Raw genomic sequence first — 20,782 nt, forward strand, 5'->3', positions numbered from 1 at the left:
GCAAAAATATTTCAGCCTAGGCAAAAATATTTCAGCCTAGGCAATATTCGATTTATGCTTAGGCAAAATTATTTCTGCCTAGGCAGAAATCGAATTTTGCCTAGGCAGAAATCGAATTTTGCCTAGGCAATATTATTTTTGCTTAGGCAGAAATATTTTTGCCTAGGCAATATTATTTTTGCCTAGGCAAAATTCGATTTCTGCCTAAGCAAAAATAATTTTGCCTAGGCAAAAATATTTAATTATGACATCCTTCCCGCGCCATAGTTAACACTATATTACACTATACATGTAGATAATGTTGGTTCAACACACTAATACGGTGGTAAAAATAATCATGTGATGTCCTCCTTTATTCAAAGTTAATTAATTGTCACTCAAATAGCGAAATTATAAATTGTATGATTACATGTTTGTTTCCCTGATGATATGCCAGACATACACACACGAATACCCCTTAGCAAAGAATTGTTATTTTGAAGAGAAAAAAATCTTACAGTGAATGAATGAATGATGTTTGATTTGGTTTATTTTGTTTAACGTCCTATCAACTGCCAGGGTCATCTAAGGACGAACTCGCAACCCAGAGATGGAAGACTAATGATTAAATTTCGGGGAAATATCACACGCATTTATGAATTGGTAAAATTTTAAGCTATTTTGTGGTATAAGGGACGGCGAAGGAGCGATAACTCTGAAGAATATCAGAATTCAATTTGTCGGTCAGAAAAAATGGCGGAAGCGAATCTATCTGTTGTTTATATAAAAATATCAAAATGATACACCAACAAAGTATACAATACCACACGTCATAAATAATAAAAAACTTAAATATAGTAGAGAATAGCTGAGTTTTTATTTTCTACAAACGTATTGTTTTATCATTTATCTATTTCTTATCTTTTTTTTATCATTATTATTTTTCAAATGTATCGTTTTACGTCATAGTAATCAAGCTTTTTTGAAACTTTCCAAGTAGTAAAGAGTACAGGATACTTTTATGAATGATAATTGAATAATAAATACGTTCTGAATATTTGAATAATATAAATTACCTTATTATCTTTATTCGTTTACAATCATTTTTATGTTGTACGGGAGACAACTCTCATAAAATTATTGTTATCTCCCTTGTCGTAGTACTCTCCAGCTCACATGTATTTGTTTACTTGCTGATGTAACTTGGATTCTGCTGCAATGTCTTGAAGATTTTCATCATATTGGTTTTTGTTTAAACTTCAAACTAAAATCATGTCCTGGAATGGTGATACTTATCTACAATACCAGCTGGCTGCTACAGTCTAGTTCTATAAAGTGTATATTTTTACGTTAAAAATTAGTCTGAAAATGGACATTCAAGACGTTTTGAACTGTGTGTTTTCTGCATGGTATCCTAAGTTCAAAGATATTACAATTAAGAGGTTTGTGTCAATACATGTCCTACAACTATAGTTGTAATTTTACTTTATAGATTTATGGAATCATAATTATCAATATGCTGTCGAATTGTTTGAGTCCCACCACTATGATATCGGTGGTGTTATTTATTTTTCCTTTTAAAAGGGTTCTGTCTTTCTAGAATTTAAACCAAATACATGTGCTCAGTAAAACACAGATACTGCACATGCCGACATTGTGTTTTCCTATGTAAATGTATAGACTATATATTATATATTAGCGGAATCAAATTGTTACATGTACCCGTTCATTTGTAAAACATATGTATTAATCATTCATCTGTTTAAATATATAAAGAAAGTGTTTATAGTATACTAAATACATTCATGTTTATTCTAAATTAGAACACTTAAGACCTTGACGGATGAAACATGTTGATGATATTAATTTTATAAAATTATAGTTGTACATCTTTGCATGTTTTTATCAATATTTCATTTGTTTCATTGAAAATTCAAGTCTGATGGATTGTAGGTCTTACAGTGTACAGAAATATACATGTAGGCAGTAGTTTAGACCTAACACTTGATTTGCATTTGTTTACCAGTTACATCCTGCCTCTGCCAAAGGAGTTCTTGGACTATTTACAGGCCGATGGTGTCGTTCTTCCAGAACAGTAAGTTCACGCCTCTATATACTTAGATTAGAACTACACATGAACATAAACTGTACACAGTTTCTTTTTTTAAACTCTGAAATTGACAGATGAATAGTTTTAGCTGTCTGTAGCGGGACTGGACTGGGTCGATCATCGGTGACCAGGTAGCTCAATTGGTAGAGCATCTGGCTAGTGTTCGGAGGTCCCGGGTTCGAACCCCGGTCTGGAGTGTCTGCTACATTTTCTCCTCTCCTATTACAAAATTGGTGCCTAACTAAAATACCCACGTACCGGTGGTGGTATAAGGGTCTCATGTGTCTTCGAGGGCGAAGACTTGGAAAAAAAGGAGGGAGGTGTGTGGCGGGACTGGACTGGGTCAATCATCGGTGACCAGGTAGCTCAATTGGTAGAGCATCCGTCTAGTGTTTGGAGGTCACGGTTCGACCCCCGGTCTGGCCGCTACATTTTCTCCTCCTGTTACATGTCTTTCTATATTTGAAGAATTAAACATTCTACAAAGTATAGTAAAATATTTACATCTCTCCCTTCTTCAGCTTAGTAAACTCATGACTGCGAATAAATTAGCATGTACAGAGTGAAAAAAGGCTCAGTCAATTTTATATAACCGCAAGAATTGGTAAAATAATTATGACATCGTCTATTTGTGACGTACCGAAATGTCAACTAGACAGCGCCATTTTGAAAGGACTGATCAATGCAATTTTAGCGTTTTAAACCGCTTACCATAGGAAATGTTCGTTGCCAACTGCGGGCAGACTACCGTATATGCAGTCAAAATGATGTGCAATCCTTAAATGATTGCTTGAAACAACAGACTTGATGAATAATGTCCTTTGAAAGTTGATTTTATTTTGTTTCAACTTCCCCCAGAAGAATCATAACAGATCAATGAATCAGGTATGCTACTGTATGTAAGTTATTTGTGTGTTATTAATATTTTAGATCTGTGGCAGCTAGTGGAAAACATGACGAGGATGATATTGAGGGAGAGGAGGTAATCAAAGAAATTATTAAATACTGTAGTAACAAATATCTATTGGTTATAAAGAAATAAATTTACAAGAAACAAAACTCAGTACACTTTAGTTAGATAAAGATGTTATTCCTAAATGATTACTTTGTAAATGCAGACAGGACATGTCAGTATTGAACGTAATAGACATTTCTATTCCTTCTTAAATTTGCTAGATAGAGATTTACTTCTGCAAGTTATCTCCCTTTACCTGTATCTATCACAGGGACTAGTTCCACACCTCACAGTATTTTTTATCTGAGGAGATATAACTTATTCTTGATTTACTTTTGAGAATTGGAAACTGTAAGAACTTCTTCAGTTTGATCCTTTTATGTATTTTGGAATGATTACTTTTTTTAATATTTGACTAATATAGTTGGTGTATCCCGGTAATTATTCGTCTCGTGAATACACTGAAAACATTGGTACATATAGTGGGAGAATCCAGTTATTCCTGACCTTGCTCTAATTATAATACTCGTAAAATTTTCTGCACAAACTTTTAAGTATTTCTCTTTTACCTTTGAAATATTTCGATATAGTCTTATGTTAACCATCAATTTCAATGTACATGTAGAATTTATTACATACCCATGATGTTGTCTAATCCTTTTGTTAACTCAATAAAATTAGTTTTAACCAAATTCATAACAGGTACCCAGGGTATTTCTATCTACAATTCTTAAAAGTGAATGTAACCCCTGGAGTATATAGAGAAGTACATATGTATTTTATTTTGAGAAATATTTTATTGTTTTTTTTTTTCTTTCTCTGTGTTTAGCTTGATGTTGACTGGGATTCTGCTGACAGCTCTGAAACAAAGGTTAGTCAGTCATTTGTGAATTTTATGCTTCAGTGTTTAACAATGCGGTAACATAATGAGACTACTACAAAATATGTACTTTTAATGCTGTATGTAATTGCACAAATTGTGGCAATATTTTGGATTATATAGTATGTATGCTAAATATCAAAATGATTCTCTTTAACAAATACGCCAGTATATACCATGGTAATTTTCAGATGCCAAGTTTTCCTGAATTTGAGAGTTTGATGAAAAAAATCATCAAAAACCTTGGCGGTTCTGTGTTCCCAAAATTAAACTGGAGTGCCCCACGAGTAAGTACATTAATTATCAAGTGAAACAAGTTTCTTTACTATTCTGTGTTTTAGGAGAAGCTTTTAACATTAAGTGATCAAACATAATTTTTTGACAACCTGCAATCTAACATTTGTATGATTAATTGCCTCAAGATTTTTATGCATGATATATATGATCACCTTGATGATAAAGGTTGATGGTGAGGACTATTCCTACTGAGACATTAGACCATTCTTGAATTTGATGGTGGTGGTGGTTTGGTAGATATAGGAAGCACAAAAAGTGCCTCCCCATACTGAGATATTATGAAAGATACCTTGTACTTGGTGTGCATACTTCTGGTTTATCAAAACTGTAACACAATAATTACACACCCCATGTTTGTTTGCTTCTTGAAAAATAATTATGTCTTATTTCTGAAAATACTATAACTGTCACCTGTTTTTAATTTGGCATGTCTGCGAGTAAATTTAAATGAGACTTTTATTTTCTTGAGATTTGTGCTTACTTTTCTCCAGGATGCCACATGGATTTCCTTTGACAAGACTTTACGTTGTACATGTCCTAGTGATGTCTACCTCCTATTGAAGAGTTCAGAGTTCATTACACACGATCTGACACAACCGTAAGATACATAGGTTTATTTGCTTTCCAGAATTATGACAATAATATTAATGTCAAAAATATTGTTTCACTAATATGATATTTTACATATGTTTCTACAATCTCTGAAGATTCAGTGGGCAGTAATAGTTGGACTATCATTTTTTTTTTAATCAAACAGGTGAACACCGTATATATATATTCATTTCACAAGATTAATTGAATCTTTCACCTTAATGGGTGTGAGACGGGGATTTCAAATTGAGGGGGAAGATTCTTAAGTTGCTAAACATAAGGCTTGTCAAGTGTTTGGCAGCTTAATCTTACCCCAAGCATTGAGATCTCCAATATTACTTCCAGGGGGTTGAATTATTATTTTTCTCTTAACCATCGTGTATCTAATATTGACATGAGGTAATTGAATATGTTGACGTGACATCATTGTATTATTGCCATGTTGCTTGTGACAACTCTAGGGTGAGGTGAGAAAAATCTCACACTGGTCAAATTGTGGATATCCCTGTGCAGGGTAAGAGAAAAAGATTTCTCACATACTTCACAGGGTTATCTCACAGTTGCTAGGGAAAAGATTAATATAATCTTTCACCCCTTTTGGGGTGAGATAGGGAGATCTCAACCCGAGGAGGGAGATTGTTAAATTCGCAAACACGAGGCTTGCCGAGTGTTTGGGAACTTAACCATCTCCATCCGAGGGTTCCGATTAGCTTGTCAAAAAGTACACCAAACACTCGGTTAACTCTGATAATTAATACTTATTTTAATTTCTTTTGTTAATAATATTGATATTTAGCATTCAAACGGGTAAGGTCATAATGACGTCACCCTATCGAGAACAAGAGCACGTTAAAAGAGCATGTGTAGCTTGTCTTTTCCCTAGGGTGTGATAGGAAAATCTCACCCCCGTAAAACTGCGGATATACCTGTCCAGGTTGAGAGAAAAATCAATCTCACACAGGGGGGTAAAGACAGCTGGCACGCCCTATATGACACTGCTCACAATAACATCATTTTACGTTGAGTAACCATGTCTTAAATGATGACGTCATTTATTTTGACATACATTCCAAGGAGCTTTCAAATGGCGCGATGAAAAACTTTCGTACAGGCTTACATTTGCTTGCACGTATGCGAGACAAATAATCAAACATGGGTCTGTTCGGCGAACAAGGATGTCTTGACCCTTGTGTAAGAGTTTGACTGGCCAGCAATCGGCAAGCCTCATGCTGACTGGCCAAACTCTCACACTCGGGTTGACATATCCCTGTCCACGGAACAGACCCATGTTAGATACTATTAGTCTCTTTCAATCTCTAGTGTAAAGACAAGCTGTTATCAGATGATAACAGATACACTGTACCATTACAAGTCTTGTATGACTCCATCATTGATGTGTTATACAACTTATTTCTCAAACTAAAGAGACTAAAGGTTAAATAATGTATCCACAAGATATAAAAACTGATGCCTAATTCAGTTTCAATGGAGCATTAAACAGCAAGGTGAACCATCATTTGTAAAATATACACTTCACTATGTATGTATAGACTTCAGGAAGAAATACACTCTAAACCATAATGAAATCTTTATATGTGTACTTTCAGGTTCTTACATTGTAAGGACTGTGCCAACGGCAGCAATGTAACAGTCCAGTATGAACTTATTCTAAGAAAATGGCAGAACCTTGCATCAGGAATGGAGTTTCGATGTTTTGTTAGAAATGGAAATTTAACAGGTGGGGACATCAATAACATTTGGCTAACAAAGGAATTTATCTTTCAGTAAATGTTGTGTAAACAAACACATTATTACAGTAATCTTATTTCAGCCATTTTAATACTGAAACAAATCAGTTTAATGGTGATTTCTCCAATTACTTTTTCTTGAAATTGTTTTCTTCTGATCTGATTTTGGGTACACTAATTTTGTTTTCTTCTGATCTTATTTGGGTACAATAATTTTATTTTGAGTACACTAATTTTATTTTCTACTAATCTTATTTTTGATACAATAATCTTATTTTGAGTACACTAATTTTGTTTTCTACTGATCTTATTTTTGATACATTAATCTTATTTTGAGTACACTAATTTTGTTTTCTACTTATTATATTTTGGGTACATTAATCTTATTTTGTGTATTCTAATTTTGTTTTGTTTTGCGGTGGCCGAGTGGTTAAGGTGTACTGACACTTTAACACTAGCCCTCCACCACTGGGTTGCGAGTTCGAAACCTACGTGGGGCAGTTGCCAGGTACTGACCGTAGGCCGGTGGTTTTTCTCCGGGTACTCAGGTTTTCCTCCATCTCCAAAACCTGGCACGTCCTTAAATGACCCTGGCTGTTAATAGGACGTTAAACAAAAACAAACCAACACTAATTATGTTTTCTACTAATCATATTTTGGGTACACTAATCTTATTTTGTGTACTCTAATTTAGTTTTTTACTGATCTTCTTTTGAGTACTCCAATTAAGGTTTCTGATGATCTTATTTGGGTACAGTTATTTTGTTTTCTACTGCATTATTTTATTTTGGGTAAAATAATTTTTGTTGTGCTAATTTGTTTAGATTTAGTTTGCGCTAAATCTTTACCAAAATAAAATTTTTACAGTATCGTGGTTAAAGTACATCCTGTGTATAATTTACATAATGTACTTGTTTTACATTATTAATATGGTTTTAATTGTTTGAAAAGTGTTCAGGTTGTATTTTATGTATGGAGGGTCAGGTCTGGATTATTATGATGTCTATATTAACTGATAGAATAACTTTCTTTGGAAATTAATAAAAAAAAGCACAGCTTAGGAAATGATAATATATAACATAAATTAGGAGATTATCCTCCAAGTGTTACAGAACCTGAGAGTAAATATTGTCTGTTATTAGCAATCTGTCAGCGGAATCACACAGAATATTATGAATTCATAACCAAGATGAAGGAGGAGATTGTATCCGACATCAAAGCTTTCTTCTATCATATGGTGGCTGGGAAGTTCCCCAGTAAAAACTGTAAGTAATGTCAAATTGTGAAATAATCATAAAAAAATAATGTAAAATAGTGTAAAATTATTTACAGTGTATAAACTGTAAGCAAAAAGGGTATACTGTAGACTGTGAGTAATGGTTGATTGTAAAATAATGCTGAATAATGTGAAACAATATGTTCGGACACTACAAATTAATTGTATTACATTTATATAACTGGTTTATGCCTAAATTTTAGGTTATACCAAAATGGTTTCTCCTTAAATTCTTGCCCTGTTCTGACAGAGATAGTATGCTATTACTTTGCACAAATATTTTTTTTCAAGAACTTGCCAGGTAAAGTTAGCATCATATAGTACATTTAAAATAATACCTACATGCTGCAGGGCTTGTAAAACAATGATTTTTACAATTAATCATTTGAATTTAATTTTTTTTTTTTAATTTATCTTTACTTTCAGATGTATTTGATGTCTACAGAAGAGACAAGGTGAGTTTCATATTATAGTGGGCCTGTCAAAAGTAAGGCAGATATACTTCACACTGACTTCTTTTGATTCCATTTAGTGGATATTTTGTGAGAGCATAGTTAGTTTATAGAAGGCATTTGAGAATAATTTTCATTATCTTTAAAATCAAAATTGCTGCAAAAGAAGTTAAATAACAAAAAATATGCAAAATGTTTGGAGAGGATGATTACCTGATTACTGGAAATGAATGGTTTCATTTTTAAGCACACTAAGTCTGAACATCTTATTATCTCACTATCCTGCCAATGAAGAGGAATCATGGCTGGCAGAAGAAAAACGTCACATGTGCTCCACAATGTTACATCTTTGTCCATACCATACTGTACATTTTATCATCAGGGGAAGCTACTCTTGATAGACTTCAACCCATTTGGTGCTGTGACTGATGGTTTGTTGTTTACGTGGGATGAGCTAGAGGGACTGAGGGGTGACGGACAGGAAGACCAGCAAAGAAATGACCAATCAGAAGGATCAACCAGTGTGACATCTTCTGTGGAAACATCCAATACTCAGGTACCAGGAAAACAAATACTATCAAAATATCAAATTAATATCATAGATGGTGTTTATTCATTTTAGTCAATATCCAGTTTTGTATGGATCAGAGTGTTATGATTAGTTTTAGCTTATGTAAAAGGTTACATGGGTATATAATTCCACTAGATAACTACCCCCTCCACTATTGACTACTACAGGATGAACCAGCTAATTCCTTGACACTATTTGGAATCAACATCCATCATTGTAGAGTAAATGCTGCATCCTCAGCATTTATCAAAAGGAGTCAATACTTTTAACCCTTCTGTAGAAACCTATTACTTTTGCTTCCCAGGAACCTGTTTTCCGGTTTGTAGAACATCCTGAGGGAGTCCAGCCTCACCCTTATTCTAGCTTTGGTATCCCAGAAGACATCAAGGACCTTACTAGTGGGGAGGATCCCTACAAAATGATGGACCTTCTTAACCTGGTAAGTACAACTGAAAAGTTTGTGTAATACACTGTATGGTGAAACGAGGGGGGCTATAGGTTTTCCTTCCTCCCTGTTTGTCTGTCCATCTGTCTGTCCATCCCACTATCAATCCTTCCGCTCAGTTTCCTGACTTTTTTTCAGCCATGCTTCAAGGTATCCTAGTGGAAGTTGGCATGAAACTTCAAGTATGAGTAGCTGCAGATCAAGTTCAAGTTTCAGGGTTTTTGGGTCAAGGTCAGTTTTACTATTTTTAGTGGGGCTGGTAGGGGACATGTATTGCTTTAGCAATACCCAGCAAGCTTGTTATGTTGAATATAGTACAGGTTCAGCAGAAGGTCAATTTGAAAATATATATGTCAAATATGCTACAGGTGTAACAGTTGAAAGTATGATTAATTAAATTCATTTCATTACCTTGCTAGGGATTGAACCTGGGATCTCTGGTTTTCTAGTCCTACACTCAACCGATCAGGCTTCAGAGACGTTTTCTCTAGCTGAGCGATATATTGTGGCTAGTATTTGTCTAATTACATAATTATGCTCCCACTCAAGGGAAGAACTCAATTTTCCTGGAGGTATAACAATTAATTTACAAGTAACTCTTAAGTATAATTTCCTAGTCCCTATATGGGCACCAATGTAACAGGAGAGCATAATAAATTAAATTGGATTTATTGCCTCCGCTAGGGATCAAACCCAGGACCTCTGGCTTTCTAATCTTACTCTGAACAAATCAAGCTTAAGAGAAGCTCTCTATAGTGGAAGCGGTATAGTTGGACTGGTATTTATCAGGGTTTTATAGGTTCATAAGAAAGTTAAGCTGGAATGACAAATTATACGCTGGATAGAGAAAATTACCTTTGTAAATACCCCTAAAGGACCAGACTGTTCTTGCATCCCACTCTTTAGCCAAATTAAATTGCCTTTTAGTAAAAAACTTTTCTGTGGTCAAAGAATACTTTTAATTTAAGAAAAACAGAATTTTCTTACAGTTTATTGAACAATGACAAATTACCAATGAGATTAAGAGGTCTGCAATATCAGAAGTCAAAGCATTTATTTGAAATCTGAAGGGTCAAAATATATGGCCCATAAGCATGTTGCTTCAACTCCAAAGGCCAAAATTCATTTACGAGGTCAAAACATACTCTCAAATGTCTAGAGGCCATACTGCAAAAACAAATGTTATGGGGAACATTCATGCCTTTTTTTTTTATTCAAAACAGAAAATCCAGCAGATGGGAAGACAGGATTCATGTGACGAGGAGGGAGATTGACATGCACTGCAGTTTACAAGAACAGAAAAAAGACATCCTTAAGACTGGCTGAACTAATTCCAGGGATTATCCTCAACAGAATGATAAATATATCGAAATAGCGCACACCTTATTTTGGGCTTTAGAAAGTTGTGTATCTCATCAAATGATATTCAGATGTCCATTTTCAGTTAAAAACTGTATCTTACATCATATAAAATGGTTGTTAGTCCTCATGGTTTCCTGAAGACAAGGTTCACATAAGGTTGTGTTATAACACCTTTCTAATAATGTGAGGATAAGAGGCATTGGAGCATGGGTTTAGTTACTTCATCACACAGTATTGTCCTAATGTAAGGTTTGTTATTCTGTCCAAATAAAATATCAAACTGTATTCTGTTCCATAATAGTGGCATTATCCTCAACATATTCTCAGCTGCCCCCACTCCCTCCATTACTATACAAAGTGAAACAAAGGGAAGTAACTTTGAATGTTTGAATAGAGCCTCCAATAAACTCAATAGTATTTTCTGTATAAATGTAGTGTTGCTGCAGTCTCTTAGTAATGACAGATATGTAAATTTTTTCAATGCTTAAATTTTCTATACACTTTCAAAGGGGTTTTCAATATTGAACAGCTAGTATTGGCCACCCATCTCCACCATTTCTCAATTGTATCAATTTAATCTCATACACTCGCAGATGCCTTAAATTGAATGTAGAGAAATGATAATGATTGTAAAACATGTTATTGATAGCAAGAATCATGCTATAGATTGTATTGCAAAAAATGTTTTAGAATTGTTATTAATAAAATTTTCATAGATGATGCTTTTTATTCCTCTTTTAGGTCACCTGAGATAAAGTTGTCTGTTCGTAAACAGTTTATATTTTCAACTTTTTCTTGAAAAGCCCTAAACTAATTTCAATAAAATTTTCAAGGCCAAAAGAGTCAAGCAAAATTGTGAAGTATATGGTTTCTGCCCCCTGAAGGGGACTGAGTAGCAGGGCAAAAGGTGGTCACATTGACTGAAATTTCAAAAATCTTCTCAAGACCCAAATCAGGCAAATCGACTATTCTTAATTTAAAAGTTATGAATTTCATGACCCTGGAGTCTCAAGTTTGCCCCTGGGGTAGATTCAAAGAAATTCCACACTAATATAAAGGACCATGTGTAGGTGCATGTGCATGCAACTTTGTTTTCTCAACATTTTTGTTGCTATAATGGTAAATGGTTTTTCTGATAATAATTTTGTCCAGACAACTCCTCCTTAACTAGTGGGACAGTTCCCATAAAGCTTCACACAAATATAGAGGACCATGTGTAGATGTGAATACAGCTGTTTTAATTCCAAAATTTTGACTGCATTGTTACTGGTCACTATCAGCAGGTATTTCTTGTCGGGTCTGATATCAATTTTGACGCACAACACCTCCTTAACTAGTGGAACAGTTCCCATAAGGCTTCACACAAATATAGAGGACCATGTGTAGATGTGAATACAGCTGTTTTAATTCCAAAATTTTGACTTCATTCTTACTGGTCACTATCAGCAGGTATTTCTTGTCTGGACAACTCCCCCTAAACTTGAGAAGCGATTTTCACAAAACTTCACAGAAATGTTGGGGAACATGTGCAGATATGCATGCAGTTATTTAAATTCTACTTATTACAGTGATCATTTCTCTCTGCTTCCCTTCAGTGGAAAGTATTACATAAATAAAGATGTGAGTATAACTAAACTCTCTTTATTATGAACAACACATATTCCAGCCATTCTGAAAATCAGAAATAGGGACATGCATAAGGGTATCTTAGTTAACCTCTAAATAACAGTTCCAGTTAGAATTAAGATACCTACTAGTCTGGCTACACCAGTCCTTGGTATGGAGTTAGGATACCTACTAGTCTGGCTACACCAGTCCTTGGTATGGAGTTAGGATACCTACTAGTCTGGCTACACCAGTCCTTGGTATGGAGTTAGGATACCTACTAGTCTGGCTACACCAGTCCTTGGTATGGAGTTAGGATACCTACTAGTCTGGCTACACCAGTCCTTGGTATGGAGTTAGGATACCTACTAGTCTGGCTACACCAGTCCTTGGTATGGAGTTAGGATACCTACTAGTCTGGCTACACCAGTCCTTGGTATGGAGTTAGGATACCTACTAGTCTGGCTACACCAGTCCTTGGTATGGAGTTAGGACACCTACTAGTCTGGCTACACCAGTCCTTGGTATGGAGTTAGGATACCTACTAGTCTGGCTACACCAGTCCTTGGTATGGAGTTAGGACACCTACTAGTCTGGCTACACCAGTCCTTGGTATGGAGTTAGGACACCTACTAGTCTGGCTACACCAGTCCTTGGTATGGAGTTAGGATACCTACTAGTCTGGCTACACAGTCCTTGGTATGGAGTTAGGATACCTACTAGTCTGGCTACACCAGTCCTTGGTATGGAGTTAGGACACCTACTAGTCTGGCTACACCAGTCCTTGGTATGGAGTTAGGATACCTACTAGTCTGGCTACACCAGTCCTTGGTATGGAGTTAGGATACCTACTAGTCTGGCTACACCAGTCCTTGGTATGGAGTTAGGATACCTACTAGTCTGGCTACACCAGTCCTTGGTATGGAGTTAGGACACCTACTAGTCTGGCTACACCAGTCCTTGGTATGGAGTTAGGATACCTACTAGTCTGGCTACACCAGTCCTTGGTATGGAGTTAGGATACCTACTAGTCTGGCTACACCAGTCCTTGGTATGGAGTTAGGATACCTACTAGTCTGGCTACACCAGTCCTTGGTATGGAGTTAGGACACCTACTAGTCTGGCTACACCAGTCCTTGGTATGGAGTTAGGATACCTACTAGTCTGGCTACACCAGTCCTTGGTATGGAGTTAGGACACCTACTAGTCTGGCTACACCAGTCCTTGGTATGGAGTTAGGATACCTACTAGTCTGGCTACACCAGTCCTTGGTATGGAGTTAGGACACCTACTAGTCTGGCTACACCAGTCCTTGGTATGGAGTTAGGACACCTACTAGTCTGGCTACACCAGTCCTTGGTATGGAGTTAGGATACCTACTAGTCTGGCTACACCAGTCCTTGGTATGGAGTTAGGACACCTACTAGTCTGGCTACACCAGTCCTTGGTATGGAGTTAGGATACCAACTAGTCTGGCTACACCAGTCCTTGGTATGAAGTTAGGATACCAACTAGTCTGGCTACAACAGTCCTTGGTATGAAGTTAGGATACCTACTAGTCTGGCTACAACAGTCCTTGGTATGAAGTTAGGATACCTACTAGTCTGGCTACACCAGTCCTTAGTATGGAGTTAGGACACCTACTAGTCTGGCTACACCAGTCCTTGGTATGAAGTTAGGATACCTACTAGTCTGACTACACCGGTCCTTGGTATGAAGTTAGGATACCTACTAGTCTGACTACACCTGTCCTTGGTATGGAGTTAGGATACCTACTAGTCTGGCTACACCAGTCCTTAGTATGGAGTTAGGATACCTACTAGTCTGGCTACACCAGTCCTTGGTATGGAGTTAGGACACCTACTAGTCTGGCTACACCAGTCCTTAGTATGGAGTTAGGATACCTTCTAGTCTGGCTACACTAGTCCTTGGTATGGAGTTATGATACCTACTAGTCTGGCTACACCAGTCCTTGGTATGGAGTTATGATACCTACTAGTCTGGCTACAACAGTCCTTAGTATGGAGTTAGGATACCTACTAGTCTGGCTACACGAGTCCTTGGTATGGAGTTAGGATACCTACTAGTCTGGCTACAACAGTCCTTAGTATGGAGTTAGGATACCTACTAGTCTGGCTACACGAGTCCTTGGTATGGAGTTATGATACCTACTAGTCTGGCTACAACAGTCCTTAGTATGGAGTTAGGATACCTATTTGTCTGGCTACACCAGTCCTTGGTATGGAGTTAGGACACCTACTAGTCTGGCTACACAAGTCTTTGGTATGGAGTTAGGATACCTATTACTCTGGCTACACCAGTCCTTGGTATGGAGTTAGGACACCTACTAGCCTGGCTACACCAGTCCTTGGTATGGAGTTAGGACACCTACTAGTCTGGCTACACCAGTCCTTGGTATGGAGTTAGGATACCTACTAGTCTGGCTACACCGGTCCTTGGTATGAAGTTAGGACACCTACTAGTCTGGCTACACCAGTCCTTGGTATGGAGTTAGGATACCAACTAGTCTGGCTACAACAGTCCTTGGTATGAAGTTAGGATACCAACTAGTCTGGCTACAACAGTCCTTGGTATGAAGTTAGGATACCTACTAGTCTGGCTACATCAGTCCTTGGTATGGAGTTAGGACACCTAATAGTCTGGCTACACGAGTCCTTGGTATGGAGTTAGGATACCTATTTGTCTGGCTACACCAGTCCTTGGTATGGAGTTAGGACACCTACTAGTCTGGCTACACCAGTCCTTGGTATGGAGTTAGGACACCTACTAGTCTGGCTACACCAGTCCTTGGTATGGAGTTAGGATACCTACTAGTCTGGCTACACCGGTCCTTGGTATGAAGTTAGGACACCTACTAGTCTGGCTACACCAGTCCTTGGTATGGAGTTAGGATACCAACAAATCTGGCTACACCAGTCCTTGGTATGAAGTTAGGATACCAACTAGTCTGGCTACAACAGTCCTTGGTATGAAGTTAGGATACCTACTAGTCTGGCTACAACAGTCCTTAGTATGGAGTTAGGACACCTACTAGTCTGGCTACACCAGTCCTTAGTATGGAGTTAGGATACCTACTAGTCTGGCTACACCTGTCCTTAGTATGGAGTTAGGATACCTACTAGTCTGGCTACACCAGTCCTTGGTATGGAGTTAGGACACCTACTAGTCTGGCTACACCAGTCCTTAGTATGGAGTTAGGATACCAACTAGTCTGGCTACAACAGTCCTTGGTATGAAGTTAGGATACCTACTAGTCTGGCTACAACAGTCCTTAGTATGGAGTTAGGACACCTACTAGTCTGGCTACACCAGTCATTGGTATGGAGTTAGGCCACCTACTAGTCTGGCTACACCTGTCCTTGGTATGGAGTTAGGACACCTACTAGTCTGGCTACACCAGTCCTTGGTATGGAGTTAGGATACCTACTAGTCTGGCCACACCAGTCTTTGGTATGGAGTTAGGACACCTACTAGTCTGGCTACACCAGTCCTTGGTATGGAGTTAGGATACCTATTTGTCTGGCTACACCAGTCCTTGGTATGGAGTTAGGACACCTACTGGTCTGGCTACACAAGTCTTTGGTATGGAGTTAGGATACCTATTACTCTGGCTACACCAGTCCTTGGTATGGAGTTAGGACATCTACTAGCCTGGCTACACCAGTCCTTGGTATGGAGTTAGGACACCTACTAGTCTGGCTACACCAGTCCTTGGTATGGAGTTAGGATACCTACTAGTCTGGCTACACCGGTCCTTGGTATGAAGTTAGGACACCTACTAGTCTGGCTACACCAGTCCTTGGTATGGAGTTAGGATACCAACTAGTCTGGCTACAACAGTCCTTGGTATGAAGTTAGGATACCAACTAGTCTGGCTACAACAGTCCTTGGTATGAAGTTAGGATACCTACTAGTCTGGCTACATCAGTCCTTGGTATGGAGTTAGGACACCTACTAGTCTGGCTACACGAGTCCTTGGTATGGAGTTAGGATACCTATTTGTCTGGCTACACCAGTCCTTGGTATGGAGTTAGGACACCTACTAGTCTGGCTACACCAGTCCTTGGTATGGAGTTAGGATACCTATTTGTCTGGCTACACCAGTCCTTGGTATGGAGTTAGGACACCTCACCTACTAGTCTGGCTACACCAGTCCTTGGTATGGAGTTAGGACACCTACTAGTCTGGCTACACCAGTCCTTGGTATGGAGTTAGGATACCTACTAGTCTGGCTACACCGGTCCTTGGTATGAAGTTAGGACACCTACTAGTCTGGCTACACCAGTCCTTGGTATGGAGTTAGGATACCAACTAATCTGGCTACACCAGTCCTTGGTATGAAGTTAGGATACCAACTAGTCTGGCTACAACAGTCCTTGGTATGAAGTTAGGATACCTACTAGTCTGGCTACAACAGTCCTTGGTATGAAGTTAGGATACCTACTAGTCTGGCTACAACAGTCCTTAGTATGGAGTTAGGACACCTACTAGTCTGGCTACACCAGTCCTTGGTATGAAGTTAGGATACCTACTAGTCTGACTACACCGGTCCTTGGTATGAAGTTAGGATACCTACTAGTCTGACTACACCTGTCCTTGGTATGGAGTTAGGATACCTACTAGTCTGGCTACACCAGTCCTTAGTATGGAGTTAGGATACCTACTAGTCTGGCTACACCAGTCCTTGGTATGGAGTTAGGACACCTACTAGTCTGGCTACACCAGTCCTTAGTATGGAGTTAGGATACCTTCTAGTCTGGCTACACTAGTCCTTGGTATGGAGTTATGATACCTACTAGTCTGGCTACACCAGTCCTTGGTATGGAGTTATGATACCTACTAGTCTGGCTACAACAGTCCTTAGTATGGAGTTAGGATACCTACTAGTCTGGCTACACGAGTCCTTGGTATGGAGTTAGGATACCTACTAGTCTGGCTACAACAGTCCTTAGTATGGAGTTAGGATACCTACTAGTCTGGCTACACGAGTCCTTGGTATGGAGTTATGATACCTACTAGTCTGGCTACAACAGTCCTTAGTATGGAGTTAGGATACCTATTTGTCTGGCTACACCAGTCCTTGGTATGGAGTTAGGACACCTACTAGTCTGGCTACACAAGTCCTTGGTATTGGTATGGAGTTAGGATACCTATTACTCTGGCTACACCAGTCCTTGGTATGGAGTTAGGACACCTACTAGCCTGGCTACACCAGTCCTTGGTATGGAGTTAGGACACCTACTAGTCTGGCTACACCAGTCCTTGGTATGGAGTTAGGATACCTACTAGTCTGGCTACACCAGTCCTTGGTATGAAGTTAGGACACCTACTAGTCTGGCTACACCAGTCCTTGGTATGGAGTTAGGATACCAACTAGTCTGGCTACAAACAGTCCTTGGTATGATGTTAGGATACCAACTAGTCTGGCTACAACAGTCCTTGGTATGAAGTTAGGATACCTACTAGTCTGGCTACATCAGTCCTTGGTATGGAGTTAGGACACCTACTAGTCTGGCTACACCAGGCCTTAGTATGGAGTTAGGATACCTACTAATCTGGCTACACCAGTCCTTGGTATGGAGTTAGGATACCTACTAATCTGGCTACACCAGTACGTAGTATGGAGTTAGGACACCTACTAATCTGGCTACACCAGTCCTTAGTATGGAGTTAGGATACCTACTAATCTGGCTACACCAGTACGTAGTATGGAGTAAGGGTACCTACTAGTCTGGCTACACCAGTCCTTGGTATGGAGTTAGGATACCAACTAGTCTGGCTACACCAGTCCTTGGTATGGAGTTAGGATACCTACTAGTCTGGCTACACCAGTCCTTGGTATGGAATTAGGATACCTACTGGTCTGGCTACACCAGTCCTTAGTATGAAGTTAGGATACCTACTAGTCTGGCTACACCAGTCCTTGGTATGGAGTTAGGATACCAACTAGTCTGGCTACACCTGTCCTTAGTATGGAGTTAGGGTACCTACTAGTCTGGCTACACCAGTCCTTGGTATGGAGTTAGGACACCTACTAGTCTGGCTACACCAGTCCTTGGTATGGAGTTAGGATACCTACAAGACTGGCTACACCAGTCCTTGGTATGGAGTTAGGACACCTACTAGTCTGGCTACACCAGTCCTTGGTATGAAGTTAGGACACCTACTAGTCTGGCTACACCAGTCCTTGGTATGGAGTTAGGATACCTACTAGTCTGGCTACACCAGTCCTTGGTATGGAGTTAGGACACCTACTAGTCTGGATACACCAGTCCTTAGTATGGAGTTAGGACACCTACTAGTCTGGCTACACCAGTCCTTGGTATGAAGTTAGGACACCTACTAGTCTGGCTACACCAGTCCTTGGTATGGAGTTAGGATACCTACTTGTCTGGCTACACCAGTCTTTAGTATGGAGTTAGGATACTAATCTGGCTACACCAGTCCTTGGTATGGAGTTAGGATACCTACTAGTCTTGCTACACCAGTCCTTGGTATGGAGATAGGACACCTACTAGTCTGGCTACACCAGTCCTTGGTATGGAGTTAGGATACCAACTAATCTGGCTACACCAGTCCTTGGTATGAAGTTAGGATACCAACTAGTCTGGCTACAACAGTCTTTGGTATGAAGTTAGGATACCTACTAGTCTGGCTACAACAGTCCTTAGTATGGAGTTAGGACACCTACTAGTTTGGCTACACCTGTCCTTGGTATGGAGTTAGGACACCTACTAGTCTGGCTACACCAGTCCTTAGTATGGAGTTAGGATACCTACTAGTCTGGCTACACCAGTCCTTGGTATGGAGTTATGATACCTACTAGTCTGGCTACAACAGTCCTTAGTATGGAGTTAGGATACCTACTAGTCTGGCTACACCAGTCCTTGGTATGGAGTTAGGATACCTACTAGTCTGGCTACACGAGTCCTTGGTATGGAGTTATGATACCTACTAGTCTGGCTACAACAGTCCTTAGTATGGAGTTAGGATACCTACTAGTCTGGCTACACGAGTCCTTGGTATGAAGTTAGGATACCTACTAGTCTGGCTACACCAGTCCTTGGTATGGAGTTAGGATACCTACTAGTCTGGCTACACGAGTCCTTGGTATGGAGTTAGGATACCTACTAGTCTGGCTACACGAGTCCTTGGTATGGAGTTAGGATACCTACTAGTCTGGCTACACCAGTCCTTGGTATGGAGTTAGGATACCTACTAGTCTGGCTACACCGGTCCTTGGTATGAAGTTAGGACACCTACTAGTCTGGCTACACCAGTCCTTGGTATGGAGTTAGGATACCAACTAATCTGGCTACACCAGTCCTTGGTATGAAGTTAGGATACCAACTAGTCTGGCTACAACAGTCCTTGGTATGAAGTTAGGATACCTACTAGTCTGGCTACAACAGTCCTTAGTATGGAGTTAGGACACCTACTAGTCTGGCTACACCTGTCCTTAGTATGGAGTTAGGATACCTACTAGTCTGGCTACACCAGTCCTTAGTATGGAGTTAGGATACCTACTAATCTGGCTACACCTGTCCTTGGTATGGAGTTAGGATACCTACTAGTCTGGCTACACCAGTCTTTGGTATGGAGTTAGGATACCTACTAGTCTGGCTACACCAGTCCTTGGTATGGAGTTAGGACACCTACTAGTCTTGCTACACCAGTACTTAGTATGGAGTTAGGATACCTACTAGTCTGGCTACACCAGTCCTTGGTATGGAGTTAGGATACCTACTAGTCTGGCTACATCATTCCTTGGTATGAAGTTAGGATACCAACTAGTCTGGCTACACCAGTCCTTGGTATGGAGTTAGGATACCTACTAGTCTGGCTACACCAGTCCTTGGTATGGAGTTATGATACCTACTAATCTGGCTACACCAGTCCTTGGTATGGAGTTAGGATACCAACTAGTCTGGCTACACCAGTCTTTAGTATGGAGTTAGTATAGTATACATACTAATTTGGCTACATCATGATCAGTCGTTAGATATAATGGTTATATAGCCTACCTACCAGCCGATATCTATTTAGTATCATTACACTATCGCTAGAGCCGGCTGATTGATCGATTGATGGGGCTTGACGTCCTTGTTCCGGTTATAACCGAGCCTAGGACACTGCTAGAGTCGGCTTGGCGTGCCAAACTTAACAAGGCATTTGGTGCAATTAGCAATGCCTGGCTACAACTGTCCTTAATGTGGGATTATCATAAACTGTATATAGTCGTGTAAAGTGTCAAATAGAAATAGCCCGTCCTAAATATATATATATACCGTATAGGTAATGCTCCTATTATTATGGCTAGACTAGTCCTTTGTATGGAAACATAAATGTATACATATAAATGTTCCTCAAAACCGTTAAAAATCTAATAACAGATGATATACATTGTCTATAGGGAACAACCAACCAATTGAAAAAATATATTTTTGAAACAGCCCCTGTGTATAGAACGTTGAGCCAAGGATAAAATGT

General features: G+C 39.1%; 1 protein-coding gene across 1 annotated transcript; it reads left to right on the top strand.

Annotated features, from left to right (window-relative positions):
* The first annotated feature begins 1,149 nt into the window (after positions 1–1,149).
* On the top strand, positions 1,150–11,384 carry LOC117330456 (cell division cycle protein 123 homolog). Its single transcript, XM_033888751.1, has 12 exons — positions 1,150–1,421; positions 2,006–2,074; positions 3,020–3,071; positions 3,874–3,915; positions 4,116–4,211; positions 4,713–4,819; positions 6,420–6,550; positions 7,703–7,825; positions 8,263–8,291; positions 8,671–8,844; positions 9,164–9,298; positions 10,528–11,384. The coding sequence occupies exons 1-12, from the start codon at positions 1,348–1,350 to the stop codon at positions 10,576–10,578; spliced, it is 1,083 nt and encodes a 360-aa protein (XP_033744642.1). The 5' UTR covers positions 1,150–1,347; the 3' UTR covers positions 10,579–11,384.
* The last annotated feature ends 9,398 nt before the right edge of the window (positions 11,385–20,782 follow it).

This window comes from Pecten maximus, chromosome 7 (assembly GCF_902652985.1).
Source record: "Pecten maximus chromosome 7, xPecMax1.1, whole genome shotgun sequence".
In the NCBI taxonomy this organism is placed as follows: Eukaryota; Metazoa; Mollusca; class Bivalvia; order Pectinida; family Pectinidae; genus Pecten; species Pecten maximus.